We start from the raw sequence: 18,618 nt of genomic DNA on the forward strand, positions 1-18,618 counted from the left end.
TGTAGTGGAAATTCTGAAGAATGGTTCACTCAGACACTGAAGAAGAGTTCGGGAGTCCCAGATGACTTACACAGGAGCATTTAATGAAGCTCGATCGAGGAGAATTCAGATCAGCAATACACAGAGAATATTGTGACTGCCAGCCCAATTCTGAAGGCTGCTTCTCGAGTGAAGGTATTTAACTGTCCCCTCATATTCCCTGGAATTTGGCACGCTACCTTGTATGGGCCTGATGTGTCTATCTGTGTGTACACAAATTCTATTGGGCATAAGTGAAAAACAAGAAGCTATGCACCTCTTTGCTCTAAATCACTGTATCTGTCAGCCTTGCTCATGTATTATGTTCTGCTAGAGAATGTCAGGAGACAGTCTGTCTGCCTGATAAGCCATAACCTTGGGACCTCAGGAGAAAGTATCTGGGGGATGCACTACTCTCCTACTTGTGCAGCTGTGGACTGTAGTTGTGCAGAGTGATCAACTAGTAGTGTGCCTGTTCAGGTTAGATGACCTGTGACTGGACCCTTCACAACTTTGTTGTCACCCATATAAAGAGACTCAGGAAACATTCGAAGAGCTAGTGAGGCAAGTGAGGCAAATTCCACAACAACAGGGAAATTAGTCGTCAGGAACATCCCTAGTCAGAATATAGTCGATAACTGCTGCAACCAGATCATTTTTTCACATTCAGACACTCTAGTTTTCACTCACATATAGAGCAAAATGTTGGCAGTGTAGAGCCCAGCTAAGGAGAGTAAGGGCCTGATCAGTCAGAACAGCAAGGCTTAAGCGTTTTGCGCCCTGGGTGCCTCATGTTTTAGATGCTGTCTTTAGTTGAAAAAAACATCAACTCAGAGCAGAAAAAGGCCTGACATAATTTTCGTTGCGTCCTGTTGTCCAATCGGATTAATTGAGAAACAGGCCTTCTGTACTTTACAGATGCTTGACAATAACAATTATGGGGGAAAAATTAGTGGTGGGTGTTTAATATATGTAGAGCTGTACCAACTATAGTTACCCTGATCTGAACAGAAACCAACAGGCCTGGAGGTAATTAGTATAGTAGTAAGTTTTCATTCATTTAAAATGTACCAAGAACTGGTAACGCACAGTTCATAGTCTTTTTTTTTGTTAGCTAATTGTAGCTCACTTTCAATATCTCCTTTGGCAAGCTACAAGCTGCTGCCCTGTGATGTCGCATCTTTCTGAGAGTCTCATAAATCCACATGGATTTCTGTTTCCCTGCATCCAGTGTAGTTTTTTTTTTTGTAAATGGTCTCTAGCTAACAAAAATAAAAAGATTTAGATCTGTGTTTACTGCAAAGTGAAATCATGGTTGGGCTAAATACAGGCAAGGAAACTAACTAATTTTCTTAGTTTCATTGAGGATAGGTGATTTAGTCGTTGCCTCGCAACAATGAGAAAAAAATACACTGCACTGCTCCTTTTACACTGCTTTTAATACAACAATTTCAACAAAAAAAGGCAGTGCAGTTTACCTCACATTTTGCATCATATCAGATGAAACACTGCAGCAGTAGCAGGCTGAGACATTAGGGCACATTAAAGAAAGCATCAGATTTGTTTAAGATGATACCAATCCATTAAATACACCTGTATCAGCCTCTGTACTGATATTTAGGATCAGCTATGAACACTGCTAATACGTAGGAAGAGATCATAGTTTCATGGAATTTCATGGAAAGTATAGGTTATCATCAGACTTATCCTTTATGTGTAACTGTAAAGTGTCATGGTGGTGCTATTGGGTCTGGAAATGCTACAAAAAACAAACTTGCAAAAACAAGAATGTATTTTATTTAAATCAGTAACAGATAAATATATCACAAACAACATGGATCAAAATCAATAAATCTACTGCTCTTCGAGAAAGTATCAGTATCTGTGGTGAGAGCTCGCAAATATATGGATCCTTTTGAATTCCTAACACACCCTGTGTTTCATCCCCTCACAGTGCAATTCTCTAGTTAACACTTTTAAAGCCGTAGAATATCTAGGATAATACAAGACTGCACAATCACTGTAACATATTTGACAGAACTTTACATTGGCTGTACACCAGTCCATATGACATCATGTGTATCGTAAACACAACACATACGCAGAAAAACATCAAATAATGTTCCAGCTCTTCAAGGCTTCAATCATATAATAAAGTCCTTTCTCTCCACATCCTTTAACTTGACTTTCGCCCTGTGAGGAAACACAAACACACAAGAAAGACACAGTAAGGAATAAAGAATGGACCTTTCTGCTGCACATACCTTGTTGTAAATCTAGGTTTACAAGTATATTTTTATCTCTCAGACATTACCAATTGTCACCTTCTTTCGCACCTTTCTTGACCCCCCCTTGACACTGTCTTTCTGCTGTGCCATAAACACTTTCCTGCTTCATTTATTTACCTTTGTCTTTCCTATTATTCTCAAACATTTCTGGGATAGAGGGAGTTGTATTTGTTTTCTTCTGGCTGTTGGTTTGACACTGCTTAGTAATGGTGCCTTGTAATGTTGGCAGCCCATGAGTTTTGGTTTGTTCAGTTGTTGTTGTTACTGCTGAACTCATAATATGCTCTGGTATATGAATATGAATGTCAGTGAATACTACAGAACAAAAATAGATCTAATAATGTAATTTTAATAAAATTAATTTACCCTTTTAGATTCTCCACATCCCCTATGGTCTCTGGCAGGGCAACTCCGTTCATCTCAGGCAACAATGTCACCAGTCCACTGTACAGCACCGACATCACACCTGAAACATAGGTAAGGCACTTTTTACTGTGAGACAAAATATTTAATTAGTAACTTTCCTTGGAAATTTTCCTTGTGCATTGTTTTGGAGAGCTTAGAGTTAAAGATGCACCGATTTCAACTTTCTTGGCCGATTCCGATTTTTTTTTAAGGGTCTGAACTGCTGATTCCAATTTTGGCCAATTCCAATTTTCAGTCTCTCTAAGAACTATAATTGACAGCATTCACAAACATTTTTGCAACTTCTCTTGTAAAAATTAAATTGGATGTTCACAATAAAACATTGACTATGAAATACTCATTAAATACTATTTTACATTTTCTCCAAAGTCCTCCAGATTACAGCCAGGCCTTATTATTGTTTTATATTAAGATTATGAATAGGGGGAATTCGATCTTGTGAGATCAATCTTGCGGGAGGCAATTTCATGTGATCTCATGTGGAATCGGATATAAACAAACTGGAGACTGATGCGGTGCAACAGTTTGCTGCAGTGAAACTTTGCTGTGAGAAAAACAGGCGCAGAAGTCAAACAAGTCTGGATGAGAAAATGCTTTAGGAAGCACATCATCACTGGTTGTTTATTCTTCAGCCAGAACAGGAGGTGAGATTTTAACTGTCAATCTGAGAACAGTAGTCTGCTGCTGGCTAACATTAGCCTGAAGCGCTACAAAGTACAGCTGTTTTGCGACATTGTCAGCTACTCTGTCTCTTTGTAGACTGTCTGTCTTCTCTTTATCCTATTTTTGGAATCTGTCGCTGACATCAACTTCATGCAAGCATGTGTCTGAGTGTGTGTAGCTGTGATCAGCGCTGTGGTGGGTGTGATATCACAGTCAGTTTGTCTGCTGTGCGCATGACATGACCATCATGCAGAGCATGTGTGTGACAATGATGGGCATAGGATCGGATATGTGACACTGACTGGCTCGTCACCAGTCAGGGCCGGTCATACTGAAAACCGTCTGGTTCTGGTCTCTGGCCAGTCGATCAGTGCATCCCTACTTAGAGTATTCGAAGAACATGGTGGTTGGAAGACTAAAATTTACCATAAAGAAAAAGAGGCAGCTCCTGCCAGATACTCGCCAGTCTGTAGAGTAGAAATGGGGCTACAATTGCTCCAATGTCACTGGCTGATGAACACACTGACACACCCAAATTTCTGTGAGAAATTGAAACAATCAAGTAAGATATTCAGAATTTACATTACTTTTGTTTGCTTTTAAATTGGTATGGTGTTTGTGTTAAGATGGGCAGACATGGAATAGACTATGCCTGATTTTAAGAAAGCCCACTAATATTCAACCAAACAGTTTGCTTTCTGCTTTAAGAAAACCCCTCAAACTCATTTTGGGAGGCACTCCTCTTGTTATCAAGGCTGAAATGAAAATGTCAAGAGGAGGGTTACAATGCAAACTTTATTTCTTGTAACACAGAAGTCACTAGCAATATGGGGCACTAACTGCTGCTAACTGTAGCTGCCGGTAGCTAGTTAGCTCAATTAGCTGTGCAGCTCGTGATCCTTTTTGCTGACCCTGCCTAGATTGAATTTGGGGCACAGGTATAGTGTGAGTTTGTCCAATTCTGTACTTGTTAGTCTGATTTGTACATTGTTTATCATTTTTTACACAATACATAAAAACCAAAGGATTCTTACCTCAGCGGTGTTGGATACATCTCTGTGTTAGCAAAGTTCAGGGTCTCAAATCCAATTGCAACAGCAAGCCTCCCAATGATTGCGATTGACTTTTTCAACCAGGCAAACTCTGTAATGAAGAAAGAAGCAATGAAACGCAGGATGGAAATAGGATCCAAGTAGAAGCATCATCACTCTACCATCTATGACCTCATATTACCGATAAGTATTCAAAGATCACAATCCATGTCTGTCTTTCGCCTGGTGCCACACGCTCAGTCAACTGTACCTACCTATGGAGACGAAAGGGACTACAAGGCAGGCGATACCACCAGTGAAGTTGGTGATGGCCATAAGGGACCGCCGACCAACTCTGTCAACCAGCAGGTAGAAGATGAGGCCGGTGGGAAGTTCCACCACAGCGGAGAGAAAGAAATCCAAGTAGAGGTTATCGCCTGTAATCCCTAGCCGCAGGACCAGGCCTTGAAACACAATGGTACTTGTAAACCTTGATGAGAGGAATATTGAATATATAACTATTAATGTTTTTATAGTAGTATGAAATAACTTAAAATCACAAGGGACTTTTCTCATACTGACTTACCAGGCATAAGTTAAAATTATTGTGTTTTTTCTTATATTTGGTGTCCTAAACAAATCCATTATTGATACGGGATTTACTTCTTTGCTTTCCTCCAGAAGAATTATCTGAAAAATATTATATTGAATGGTTAATGGTTGTGTATTATTTAGCACAGCTCCTCAGACAAATATGCAAGCAGGATACAGTCTTTTAAAATATTGTCACACCTCTGGAAGATTATCTGGTAAAGATCTCCCATTGTATTTTGCAATGTTTGCAGCAACTGTCATGGCCTCTGTAGTTCTTTGTCGTGAGAACAGCCAGCGTGGAGATTCAGGAACAATCCTTTAAAAACAAATGTCTGTATTGAATTCAATACCAACATCAAAGCTACCATGCAGATTAATAATACTTGGAATATATGAAACCATACCAGTGGTATGAGATAAAAAGGATGCAGGGCAGACTCATGACCAACTGCAGAGTCCTCCAGGAGGACTGGAAGTAAGCCAGACCGGGCAGGATGACCATGCCAATGGAATAGAAAGTTCGACTCACTGTGGACACCAATTTCCTGTTGTTTGATCCAAAGAATTCAATAACTAAAACAAAAAAGATATTATGTTTTACCAGACAGACCAACCTCTGAAGTATTTATTTGTGAGAACACAGATGATTGACACATGCAGGTTATAAAAAATTACTATAGGGCATGACTGACATTAATAAAAAGAATAAGATAGTGACATTGTGATAGTAGAGTATCACCGTATCATCAGTATTGGCCAATAAAAGCATCAAAATGAAATACCATATCTGCTTGATGTGAACATTTCTGCTGATATGACAGGCAGATAAGATGTGCGTGCAACACAAATATGTCTGTGGTTTACAAGTTCCTTAAAGAGTTAAATGAGAGTAGGAGCCAAATCACATCCCTTTAACGCTACAGATTTTATTTCCCATCTGAAGAGCCACCATCCCAGTCTTTACAACAGATTTGTGAAGAACAAAGGAAAAAAGAGCCAGTGAAAAACAAGTAGTAATAACAGCAGTAGTTTTCTTATTTTGCTCAGTGAATGTGTACATCTTGAAGAGCTTGGATTTTATGTCTAGGTCTGCCAGTGGGCAATCATCTCGATAAGAGGAGGTATAATAATATGTTAATTCCACTACAGGAGTGACCTCATGTTCTCTACAAATAGGTGGATAAAAATCTGTGCGTATACCGGTATCAGCAATCAGCCAAAATGAGTATATGCAAAAATCCTATATCGTGCATCTGTACATGTAACGTTTAGGTCATTTGCTGAGGTCACACAAATTTAGCCTGGTCTTTGCACACTCCACAAGCAAGTAGGCCACCCATGAGTTCTGCAGCATGACGTTACTAAACTGCAGAGCGCATGCTTGTGTTTATGTATACAACCACTACTGTATAAGCAGTAAATTCAACTTCAACATTAGTGAGTCCATTTATTTATAGACAGAGCACTTGACTGCAGAATTTTATGATTTTGCAGCATATACCGGGAGTGTACCAGCTCCATTGTTTGAACATACCGAGTACATAGCTGGCTGTCCATGCTCCCTTTCCACAAAACCCTTGTAGAAAGCGAAAAATGAGCAGCAGCGGGTACCATGGTGACAGCATGACTGCCACACCTGAGATACCAAGGCCAACCATTGATGCAATGAAACATGTCTTTCTACCGAACCTGTGAAAATACCATTATTATTATTATTGTTGTTGTCGTTGTTGTTATTATTCTAACCAATGAAAGACTCGTATGCTGGGGTGCAATTGAAACTGAGTAGTTCGTAACAGACCTGTCAGCCAGGTAGCCAGTGACAAAAGCTCCAATGAAATATCCACATGCCAGGAAAACTTGATTCAGATCAGCAAGCCAGGATTTCTCACAGACCAATGAAAACTAAGAGGAAAAAATGTAAATACACCGAATTTTTAAGTTTACATCCAGGAAAACATGTCAAAGCGTTACCAAACCTTTCCGACATAAGAATGCAAGAAATGAATAAATTGTCTTGGTAAAATTTGAACATTCACTAGCCATTTGACTGGTGGACAAAAAAGTTAATTTTGTACCCTGATAACATCACATGAATGACAGGTGCAGCCTCATATTTCAGATTTCTAACACTGTTTATGTTGGTAGAAAGAAACAGAAGACAATGTACCCACCTCAGAAACAATACTGCTGTGGCTTTTGTCAAAAGCCCATTTGCTGTCACAAGGCACCAGCTGAGTTGCATTGGAAGTCAACAGCCAGTCAAGTTCATAGCATTTGTTTTGGCTTTTGCTCCAGTCCATGTCAAATCTCTCACAGCGGCTGAAAGATCCTGACTGTTCAGACCGGGGAACAGTGACTTCCCGCACCTCTAGATCTGTCCAGCCACATTCCTCCTGGAGGCGCTCAGACCCAGGACTCCAACACCAATGATCCGGAGTGTGCCCTAAGAAAACAACCCCAACAAGTACAAAAGCAAAGAGTACCAATGGTAATGCACCAAGTATAACAATCTTCTTCTGGAAAGGCCCAAAGTCTCCTATGTGCTCAATGAGGCTGTCTACATTTGCCATCTCTGCTGATTTTCTATTGCCTGGCTGAAGATGCTGGGTCAGGTGAAGCAACTCCACTCTGAGAATGTCTAGGAAGAAACATGTTTTTAAAGAGACAAGTGGGGCACCGGTGTTGATCAAAGTCCTCCTCTCTCTCTCTCTCACTCTTGAGTTTACTGGTCATCCTTTCAAGGAATTCAGCAACCTTATCACGCCAAAGTGTGGTTTATGGGCTCCATATGCAAGACTTCAGGGGCCCTTTTTTACTTCCTTTTGTCACAACATAATACTTATTCCAGTCAGGGAAGGAAATTGACGTTTTGTTTTGAGGACATTTTTTGATCTGTGATGACCTGAATTAATACAGAAGCCACAAAGCGCTCCACGATGTATAGCACAAAGGTCTGTTTAAACAAATGCACCTTCCAGAAACTCTTGTCCTCAAGGTTTCCTTTTTCTTCTCTTTTCAAGCTATGCTACTGACATGTGGCCTGGCGTCGCCAGACAAATTCACAAACACAAATCTCTCACGATTTTCAAGGAGCAGTGGATGCAGATCAAAATGCTTCAGGACATAGTTGGATAGATCTGCAACCTATCACAGCAGTGTGACAAACACAAGTTGGGGCCTAATTGTTCCTGGTTGCAAACTTTTTCAAATTGCAGCTAAACATTACACTAAAATCTGTTTCTAAAAACATATAGGCAAGAAGTAGGGAATGCAATCATAGAATGTTGATCAGCACTGTCTAGTTTGACAATTTTATCTGACTTTTGTGAGCTGGGTGTGTTGCGCTTTAAATGTGTGACGTGGGATCAGGACTGTTAACACTCCTCTCTCACTGGATCAAACCCAGCCTGCCTCAGATTAAATAAACAGTTGTGATTGGCCTGAAGAGATCCAGGACAGAAAACATAATCAGAGGGTGGCCATACATATCTGTCGGAGCAAATGAAACATGAGCTCTCAGATTTGTCTGGTATCCAAGCTAACTGTAATGGCTTTAGGGATTAGAGATGACATTGATTAGATCTGTTGGTTGGTCAGTTGGTCAGTGCACCACCTTTGTCCAGACTGAAATATCAGAACAACTATTGGATGGATTTCCATGAAATTTTGTACCCACAATTATGGTCCCCAGAGGGTGACTGGACACCTAATGACTTAACCTCTAGCACCACCAGCAGGGTGACACTTCTAGGTTTTAGTGAAATATCTTGACAACGACACTGTATATAGACTTAAATGCTATACAGAGGATGAATCCTAATGACTTTGGTGGTACTCTGACTTATAATCTTGTGCCACTACAAGATTGAAATGTGTGGTTTTACATAAAATATATTGACAACAACTGAATGGATTGCCATTAAAATTTGACATTCATGTTTCACTCTGGATAAATTGTTAATAGCCTAAATACTAGACACATTTACACAGTCAGAGACTCCTACTGTGTTCGCCTAATGTGACTCATGCATTTTGCAAGAGTATTCCTGAACATTGGCTGTATTGTGCCCCCATCATTTGCTGGACTTTTGACTGCCTCTTCAAAACTTTGACTCCCCCTATGATATACATGTATATCCTGTTTATACCTAGACAAATGTGTTTGTGTTCCTGCCCCTAACATGATGGCTTAAATGACAGCCAGAATGAAACAAAGGAGTCAAAATCTGTGAAGCAGCATATTTTTTTAGTCTACAAAGGACAAACATGAGCATGGCTTGCGCTGCATGTTCCAGTTCATCTTAGATAAACTGCCTTATCAAAGTCCTTTAATGAATGACTGTATGTTTGCTGTTCTTTGACAGATTTCACTGAGTCCTCATAGCAATTCCAGAGTAGCTTGAGAAACATGAAACATATACGTGAGACACTGAGTAGTCATTATGTAGCATAATGTAAACATTAACCAAAAATGGAGCTTTTCAGAGAAACATGATATACTATAATCCAGGTAACCGAGTTTTCCTTTTCCAAAAACTAATTATATACATCAAGAGCAACACATTCTCGTCCTGTTATAGAAATGATTAGATAACCTCTGTGTTATGTAGTTTTCTGAGAAATGTGGTCAGTTTGTTGTCTTTGGTTGACATTGAGCAGCTTGACATATCTTGTGCATGCCAGTGTAGACTGGTCCATATAGAGAATATCCTCTGTTCAAGACCCCTCAGTTTCATCATCAGGATTGTCCTCAAACATCTGGGTCCAATCCCTGGACCCCACACAGAGCCATAGTCATTACATCTGCTCTGACAATCAATGCCAATCAAGTTTGAGATCAAAGTCTTTTTAAGCAAGACATTTTGTAAAACACTCAACAGAAATAACATATGAAGGCATATGAAGGCTTTCTCACATTAGTCCAAGAGACACAGTGTTTCACCTAACATTGTTTTTGGGGGGCAACCGACTCCCATCATGGGACCCCCCCACTCCTAAAAGAAACAAAACAAAATATTTTTTTTTATGTTGTTCTTCACGCTCAGATGCTTTTGTTCAGACACTTTCATTTTGAAAGTATACATTGTTTCCTTCCTTCTTGACACACCGCTTTCAGCCTTCATCATGGAGTAGACTCTTTAGGGAGGGAGGTTGGACATATTTCTCTATTATTTTGGTTATTTCTTATTTTACCACTATAATTCTACTTAATTTTCCACCTTATTTTCCTGTTTACTCATAAACTACTTTAATCTGCTTTTCTCCTCATTTCTCTCCTCCTCACGCTCACACACCGAGCGTCTCACCAGGGCTTGCCTCCCTCCATTTCTCTCTCCCTGTCTGTGTCTGTTCTGTTGACCTTTTTCATCAGCACAATATTTTATTAAGTTGCCCAAAAACACAACTCACATTTTGTTTTTTTTCCATAGATATATTTACCCACAATTCTTGTTATCATTGATAGAGTCTATTGAAAGGATCAAAACCAACGTGGCACTGACTGACATCGATACCATCCAGGTGCACGTAAAAGATTATACAACCGTATAAGTCATTCTATACATTAAACAGGAGCCTCTGTCTGTTTTTCTGTCAGAAATTGTCAGACCTTCCCACATAGTCGAGCAAACGGGTGAGGGGAGGGTTAGGAAGGCAGGTTGTTCACTAAGCAATCACAGATGCTTTTGTCCTCTCAGACTGATTAAAAAAAAGCCAAAATTTGTCACAAAATAAACTTCTGCCCTAACAAAGCCTCTGTGTGGGAAACACTGTAGGGTGTAAGACCATGCTGTTCATAGACAGGTCCACTGTCATGTGCTTGTGGAAGGTTTAGAAGGGAACCCCAGATCCACAAAAAAAAAAACAGAAATGAGTACGAATTTCGCGAGAGTTTTGAAAATCAAGCATCCCCTTCTGGACACAACCGAGAGAGAGGTGCATGCAGCTCCAAAATTAGAAAATCATCTAGTGGTGGTTGATGTTTTTCTTCTGATGAGCCACCACAAATAAAACACTATTCACTCAGTCACATAGAGTTTGCTGATCTCATTTACAGTCCTGCAGTGCTTTAAGATAATGCTGCTGTCAGTAAACAAGTCATAGATATGCAGCAAAGAGCGGAAATCCAGTGATCAACCCCTTCAGCGCATTTACCCCCCATATACAGTATATTGATAAGGGCAGCTTTTAGTATACCGATAAGATAGTAAACGGTAACTTTCAGCACTTTCATTCATATGATATATATCACTAGCAAATAGTATAAATGGAAATTAACCAAGTGTAACAGTCTTCTTCTAGAAAGGCCTAAAGTCTCCTCTGTGAGTTTGTGTAATTTGCCATCTGTGCTTGTTATCTAATGTCTGGCATAAGCTGCTGAGTCTGTGAAAGCAGCTCCACTCTGAGAATGTCTAGGTAGAGATGCGTGTTTAAAGAGAGGTCTGGGGCACCAGTGTTGATCAAAGTCCCCTTTTCTTTCTCACTCTTGAGTTTACTGGTTAGCGTTTCAAGTAATTTAGTAAGCTTATCAGGCCATTAAAAGTGGAGTGTTACCAAACTGTCTGCGCTCACAATTTATGGACGCTTTACCCAAGACCCCAGGGGCCCCTTTACATCATATTGTCCCCACACCATACTTATTCCAATCAGAGAAGGAAATTAACGTTCTTTTCAGAGGGCATTTTCCCATCATTTTGATCTTTTCCTATATTTTTATCAGAGGCTATTTTAATGAACTGAATTAACACATAAACTGTGAAGCTTTCCATCTGTAGCACAGATTCAAGTGCATTGATGAATGCACCTTCAAGAAACTCTTTGTCCCCCAGTATTCCCTTTTTCTTCTTTTTCCAAGGCATTGTAATATTATTAGTTTGAATGTCATTGTTCAATCAGTCAGCCAATCAATGGGTCCACCACTTTGGTTCAGGCTGACAGACATTTGTGGTCCCCTGAGGATGAATCCTAAATATTTTGTGATCCCCTAACTTTGTCTGTAGCACCACCAGCAGATTGACACAGTTTCTAGTAAAATATTTTGACATCTATTGCCAAGTAATTTGGTACAGACTTTCATGGTGGCCACAGGATGAATCTTAATCACTTTGATGATCCCCTCACTTACCTTCAGGGGAAATTTGTGGCTTTGAGTGAACTTTCTTGACAACTATTGACTGGCTCTTCATGGCTGTTCATGTAGTGCAGATGTTCATGTTCCCCTCAAGATGAATTGTGATCATTTCTTTCTCGCTCCATCACAAGGTAATTTTCAATTTTTTTGTCCAGTATTTTGGTTTACAATTAAACAAATGGTATTCCTAGTAGCTTTAAGTTGATTAGATGTACATTGTACATGTACATTGTGTCTAATCTCAGGAAAACTGTCATAGTATAAACAACACACCACCATATCCATCTGAGTTTAAAATGTTTACTTTTTAATGTAATCAGAACGTTTGAAGATAGATAACAAAACTGCTGTCTAGCAGTCGTTGATTTAAACACAACACAAAATGAACCACTGCCAAAAAATCTGTGTGTGTATCGCACTATGACGATACAGTGTTTTTAAGATTCCAGTGTCACAATACATTATATTGTGATACCCAATATTTACTATCAATATTTTCTTCAACCTCTAGTTGATTGGACACAACAAGATGTTTGAAGATGCCACCTTGGACTCGTGATGCGCATTTTTCACTACTGACAAAATTATTAATCCATCAATCAGGATAATAATGGCATATTCATCAGTAATGAAAGTCAATGTTAATTGCGCCCCCTTTTTCTCACTGCATCTAACTAGGAACCAGAGTACCTCAACAAACATTTTTTATAGAAGAAATTCATGCTTTTGATTAGATTTTTATCATTGAGCTCAATCAAATTTGTTTGACTCAGTTAGCCTAATTGTACAGTAACATTTCACTGGATATATTTACATATCATATTTGCTATCAACAAGTTGAAACCTTTCAATTTATGCTTAAAACTGATGATCACAATATTTTGCAGTTCACAGCTCAGTCTAGCAGTCATTGTTATTCTAAACTGGTGCAACAAGTTTATCAGCTGACATCACCTGTTTCTGTTCTCCTTTAATTAAACTGTGTTGTGCATGAAAGAGTTTCATCTTCACTGTGCAGATAAAATGTCTTGCACTGAGGGTCTGTCTGTGGGACTCTGACAGCAGTGAGAGAACAGCACCCTCCCATGTTCGTCCAAAACAAAGTCACCTCCCAGCTGAAAGATGGAGAGGAAAATAAAATCAAGAAAGAAATACATAACATTTGCAATAAAGTTTCTGGGTAGACGTAAAAACTAAAATTGTTTAAGATAAAGCAGTTAAAAAAACAACTGGTGAATGGAAAATGTCTGAATAAAAGACATTTTATTGTAAATCGACATTTGATCAGAAAAATATTATTATTATTATATTGGAACTCAAGTGCCCTTTTTGCTTGACATAATTACACACATTTACATGTACACTGCAAATCAGTACTCTATTTTTATTTGTGAAATGAGAAGCATAACTGGAGAATAAGCACATATTACAGATTTCAAATGTCTTGCATGAGGGGACGTCAAGTTCTGTTGCAGCTACAAGAGCTATGAGCATCGTTTTACCTGAAACATGTCATCTTGAATCGACGAAAGCCCTCGTGGAAACTCCATATCATCCATCACGTATTCAGCATAGAGCAGCATGTTACTGAAGTTTAATACTTTCTTCAGAGATGCTCCAAGACCAAACGCTCTGTACATCTGCAAAAATATCAAAATCCAATCATGCTTTCCTCCTGTGAAAGAAAATATGATGTGTGCTTATGTAAGCTTTTAGATGTGCAGAGCTAATAGTTAGCTAACTAGCAACAATATGGTCTGCCACTGTGTATTTGGGTGTTCCTCACTTCAAACCTTATTCTGTTTCCCCAAAATACCATGGTGACAGGCCCGCTGGCTATAATTTATCCACTTTAAGGAAACTGGAATCTGTGACAGCAGATTAGGCACAAGGACTGCTGTAGCAACTGGCTACATGGAGCATATGACTGATTAACGTCACTGTAAAAAGCACAGATTTATGACTTGTACATTAACACAACTTATTGTCTCTATTCACTGATTTTGATGAAACTCGATTGTATTTTATTGAGAAAATGCTTTCTGGTTTCCCCTCTGATGTCCTCCAATGACTCTGCTTCAACTCTGGTTGATTTAGAGAGTTTCTGCTGACTTAGCCCCCGTTAGCTGGGGGCCGTTCTGTGCGCAGCAGTTCCCCAGTGAACACTGCTGGGCTGGGACTGAGCACAGCCTCTGACACCAACAGGGAATACTGTAGTGAGGTGATGTATGGAGTTGCCTGATGCAAAGATAGCTTTACTTGTTGCTAAATTAGTTAACGGAGGCGGTGTTTTGTCTCAGTGTTGCTGTGTTCATTGGGAGCTCAGAGTCTAGGAGGAGTCGGGTAGGTTAATGAGCTGCTATAACTGCATGACAGGTGTAGCAGTCCATTGACAGTGCTATTGGCTACTGTAAAAACTTATCAGTATCTGTGTCAAGTCCCGCCATAGCTGCCTGTTTTTACAGGAAACGTGGACTTTTTACATGTTCATGTGGACTAACTACAAATAGCTTACCACGAGAAAGAGTATGAAATGTGCACTGTATTTTATGGTTGGGTGACGTTGACCTCTGACCTTCCTATCATGGTCCAATAGCATGTCGTATTGACAGCCAGTCTCTTGCAGCCAGTGTGAAGCTCCCTCCTGACATCCAAATGAAACAACCACCACTTCAATTGAGTGTGCATCAAGGGACCTCTGTAAAATGTCATATAGAGAGGATGAGGATGATATATTCACAGGCCTGATAGCAACATTAAATAGTCATATCTGGGAGAGAAGGTTTAAAAGGCAAATTATAACATCCAAATGCTATTGTCCCAAGTATTGCATTTTAATTTGAAGTTGATTTTTAAGGCTGTGGTCTAGCCTGCCTGTGGCTACCTCTGAGAATAACACTGCACAAATAATTTGGTCAGATTAATTTTCTTCTTTACTGATAAGTTGTCTGGCAGCCAGAGGATGAACGTGACTTGACACCTTTCAGTTTTTGTTCTCTGATTATGCTGAACTCTTAATTTACTATTGTGTCTGCAGCATAAATCAAAGAGAAATGATTTACCCAGAATTGATGTACATAAAACGTATAGCATGTAACAGAACACTGCTTAAACTTACAAACATATGCAGTTTGAAGAAAGTTTCAAACTGCATAGTTATTCTTTATAATTCTGTCAGTCAGCATGAACAGGGAGTATAAGACAAAAACAGAAAATAAATAAACAAATAATATAAAAAACTGTATTAAAATTCTGCATATTGTATATCAAGTATGTACACATTATCATGTTTTAATTACACATACACATAAATATAGACATGGCCTTGTGTCTTGTGATACTTTGAATTTTGCAGTTGGCTATTTGTGCCTGAACAGATTTGGTAAACATAATTTCTCCAGTGTTGTGTCATGTGTACCTGATTCTTCTCCAGATCTTTAAGATGAAGACGGCAGAGAAGACAGGAGAACTGACGTATCAACACAAGCAGAATCTTTTTACCTTTCCCAAGATATTTCTGTAATGTTACATTTCTGCAAAACACACATAAACAGTAAGATACTGAAGTACAAGATAGGCCGCTCAACACAAAGGTGTTGACAGATAATAACAAGCAGTTTCATTTCTTAACAGGTATGTGTACATAGATGAAGAAATGAATCAAACCTACTCTCCTGTTCTGGCATTGATGAGAGATGTATCTGGTGAAATACATTTTGACTGATGGTCCCCATCCAGTATTTTAGCACTCAGTTGTAATTCATCATCCAAACGCTGCAGAAAGGCATCCCACTGCACCTGTGTTACATCAGCCACAGTCAGTAAATACAAAATGCTCACATAATAGCCCTGATAAGAATGTTTTTGAAAATATCGAATATCTATAACTCACTTCTAGTTGTTGAAAGTCCAGCAAAGCATCCCGTAAAGCAGCACAGCTGGAGAAGTCACACAACAAAGTTTTTACTAATTTGATAGTTTTTGGGGACTGTGAATGAATACACAGGGATGTTTAGTGTTTTACACAATCAGGACTATCTCAGCAGACTTTTACAACATCAGGGTATAGAGCTGCAACAGTAGATCTATTAGTCAATGGAAAGAAAATTATATTTTAAAAATCGATTAATCGTTTCAGTAATTTCTTCAGCAAAAATGTCAAACATTTGCTAATTCCAGCTTCTTAAATGTAGTATTTGCTGGTAAGTTGTAAGTTGCAGCCCTATTGTCAGTAATGATAGGTTTGGTGACCTGATGGAGTCGATATCCTCTCCGGTTTTTGGAATTGTAAATCAAAGAGTAAAATATACCAGAAACATTTGAAAGACGTGTTGTATTTTTTGATGACTAGAGCAGACTAATTGATCACAAAATATATCAACATTCATTTGTCACTTCACTTTTTTCAAGATTTTTTAGAAATGTTTTCTTCTACTGCAACAAAGACTTGTTTTCATTAACAATTAATCTGGTGTGATTAATTGTTTGGTATGTAAAATGCCAGAAAATAGTGAAAAATTTAAATTTTTTAGAGATTTCTTTTAAACTACTGTTACTGTGGGTCAGCTCACAGTCAGCAGTATCTGTTGGTGAAAAGATGAACGCACTCAAACAGCAGGTCTCAGATCAGTGGGCATAGTGACATGCAAGGCTCTGACTGGTTGCTAGACAACATCCAACATGCTTCAACAAGCTCCAGCTTTGATGCCTCCCACCAACATTAGCTAGCTAGCCAAACAATTAGGCATAATGTTAAGGGAGAAAAGCCAGAAAAGCTTTGACAGTTTTTTTCAGACGACCTAATTCTGGGCGTGGCACAGAGTCAACAACGTGTCGAAGAAGTACAGCCAGCGAACACCTTGTTGACCACAGTATAGCAGAGTGGAATCCCCAGGTGGATGGTCCACCTGAATTAATAATAAAGACTGAACCGGGTGAAGCAGGAGTCATCTTGCAATTTGTTCTTGAAAACTGTGTGTTGAATAAATGAGATTTACGTATAACACATCATGAAGTTATATTTTCAAATCTCAAGTCAGCTTTTAGTGATGACTTAATGTACCACTGACTATAGTATAGGGCCGCTTTGCTTTTCTGGGGAAATTATTGATTTACTCCCTAAAGAAAAACATCAAATTATCACAAAGCTGGAGCTAAGAAATATTGAATAATGATTTGAAAAACAATGTTCAGAATAGCTGTTGATTAATTTGCTGTTGATCAACCAATCAATCTTGTTTCAGCTCTAGCTCTTACTGCTTGTTTTCTCTCCATAGGTCCTCTGCATCCTTTTTCCTCTTAACAGACAAACTGTCAAATTAGAACAAAAAAACAGAAGTTAAAGACTAATCTCTGCATGTCAAAGAGTGCAAAAGTGAATCTGTGATGCTATGAAGCTTTATTTACTTTTTGAAAATGTATTTAGTAGCAGTAAAATTGTTAACAGTCATATACTGTCCATATACTGTGGTAGTGATCATAACCTTCTGTACAAAGTGGCACCAGCTTCGATCAGACCCAACAGTGACTGCTTTTGCTCGATGCGGATTTTCTGCCTGATGAATACCTGTAGAGAGCCTACGTCAGACAAAGTAAATTAAGTTAGTGTATAACAGTCTGTTGGGGTCATTCTTTATGTCTAATGATTGACAGACCTCCTGTTGCACTGACTCATGGTGCGTCCATAAATCGCCTGCCAACTGCAGAACACGCCGGTGTCTGCATGTCTATTTTTATGTGCACTTGTCTGTCCCCACAAAATGCTGCCTACCTTCCCTGCTCTGCTTCTCGGCGAGGTCCAGCAAAGCTTTTCCATTTTCAATAAAAGCTGCGAGGGCTTTCAGGCAAGAGACTGCAGTTGGGTCTGATCCATCAGCCATTTTCTGTTTGATTGTGGACCCGTAATCGTTTCATAAGATATGCAACTTCTTATCAGTGCACCAGAGTGAAACAACCTCTGCTTTCTCTCGAAGTCCAGTCGGGGCAAATTGGGAAACGGAAAATTTGCTGTTGAAGCTCAGTTTAAAGGCACACTCCACTGATTTTACACATGAAGATCATTTTACTAGTTATGAGGAGTACTGTTCAGCCTGTGAGTGGTTGTATTATGTCTTGTTTGCCAGGTCTGAGAAAATGACTCATCACTTGAGTTATCTCAGATTGAGGACATTTATTACAGACAACCTTTGTAAAAAACTGTCATGTTTGATAAGGGTTTTTACCCGTTACGGAGGGTCTAACAAGAAGAAGCCACTGGTTGTTGGTTGGGAATGTAGGATTAAAGTTTTTTGGAGGCTGACTCATCCTTTGTCGCTTCAGTTCTAACCATTAATTATTTGGGTTAGAGAAATTACAATGATTTGCCTTCATAGTACAAAAACTATCACAATTCTATACTACATTTTAACTGGATACAGTACAGTATATACTATATACTAATCTTTATAATGGATGTTTTTTGCAGTTA

At 39.0% G+C, this 18,618-nt stretch overlaps 2 protein-coding genes across 3 annotated transcripts; both read right to left on the reverse strand.

Annotated features, from left to right (window-relative positions):
* Positions 1–1,792: 1,792 nt before the first annotated feature.
* On the reverse strand, positions 1,793–8,976 carry slc22a3 (solute carrier family 22 member 3). The gene is made up of 11 exons (XM_084742002.1): positions 7,195–8,976; positions 6,822–6,925; positions 6,555–6,709; positions 5,425–5,593; positions 5,219–5,336; positions 5,013–5,116; positions 4,702–4,916; positions 4,430–4,538; positions 3,822–3,934; positions 2,673–2,772; positions 1,793–2,211 (listed from the first exon to the last, which is right to left on the reverse strand). The coding sequence occupies exons 1-11, from the start codon at positions 7,591–7,593 to the stop codon at positions 2,163–2,165; spliced, it is 1,635 nt and encodes a 544-aa protein (XP_084598128.1). The 5' UTR covers positions 7,594–8,976; the 3' UTR covers positions 1,793–2,162.
* A 3,468-nt stretch (positions 8,977–12,444) lies between these two features.
* Positions 12,445–18,133, reverse strand: LOC146311046 (prostamide/prostaglandin F synthase-like). Of its 2 annotated transcripts, XM_084742558.1 has the most exons (9): positions 17,923–18,133; positions 17,636–17,729; positions 17,409–17,462; positions 16,045–16,090; positions 15,823–15,950; positions 15,571–15,685; positions 14,728–14,850; positions 13,655–13,792; positions 12,445–13,267 (listed from the first exon to the last, which is right to left on the reverse strand). In XM_084742558.1, the coding sequence occupies exons 1-9, from the start codon at positions 18,029–18,031 to the stop codon at positions 13,160–13,162; spliced, it is 915 nt and encodes a 304-aa protein (XP_084598684.1). In that variant the 5' UTR covers positions 18,032–18,133; the 3' UTR covers positions 12,445–13,159. The 2 variants fall into 2 exon arrangements, with proteins under 2 accessions (XP_084598684.1, XP_084598685.1); XM_084742559.1 differs by lacking the exon at positions 17,923–18,133 and having other exon boundaries at positions 17,559–17,677.
* Positions 18,134–18,618: the final 485 nt, after the last annotated feature.

Source organism: Lutjanus erythropterus, chromosome 18 (genome assembly GCF_056507025.1).
Source record: "Lutjanus erythropterus isolate fLutEry1 chromosome 18, fLutEry1.hap2, whole genome shotgun sequence".
Lineage (NCBI taxonomy): Eukaryota > Metazoa > Chordata > Actinopteri > Lutjaniformes > Lutjanidae > Lutjanus > Lutjanus erythropterus.

Coding starts and splice junctions, on each gene's coding strand:
- LOC146311046 (XM_084742558.1), bottom strand. CDS start 18,031: ATGGCTGATGGATCAGACCCAACTGCAGTCTCTTGCCTGAAAGCCCTC. Junction 15,951..16,044: donor TGGACTTTCAACAACTAGAA/GTGAGTTATAGA, acceptor GATGTAACACAG/GTGCAGTGGGATGCCTTTCT. Junction 15,686..15,822: donor ATCAATGCCAGAACAGGAGA/GTAGGTTTGATT, acceptor TGTGTTTTGCAG/AAATGTAACATTACAGAAAT.
- slc22a3 (XM_084742002.1), bottom strand. CDS start 7,593: ATGGCAAATGTAGACAGCCTCATTGAGCACATAGGAGACTTTGGGCCT. Junction 6,710..6,821: donor ACTGGCTACCTGGCTGACAG/GTCTGTTACGAA, acceptor GTATTTTCACAG/GTTCGGTAGAAAGACATGTT. Junction 3,935..4,429: donor ATGTATCCAACACCGCTGAG/GTAAGAATCCTT, acceptor AATTTCTCACAG/AAATTTGGGTGTGTCAGTGT.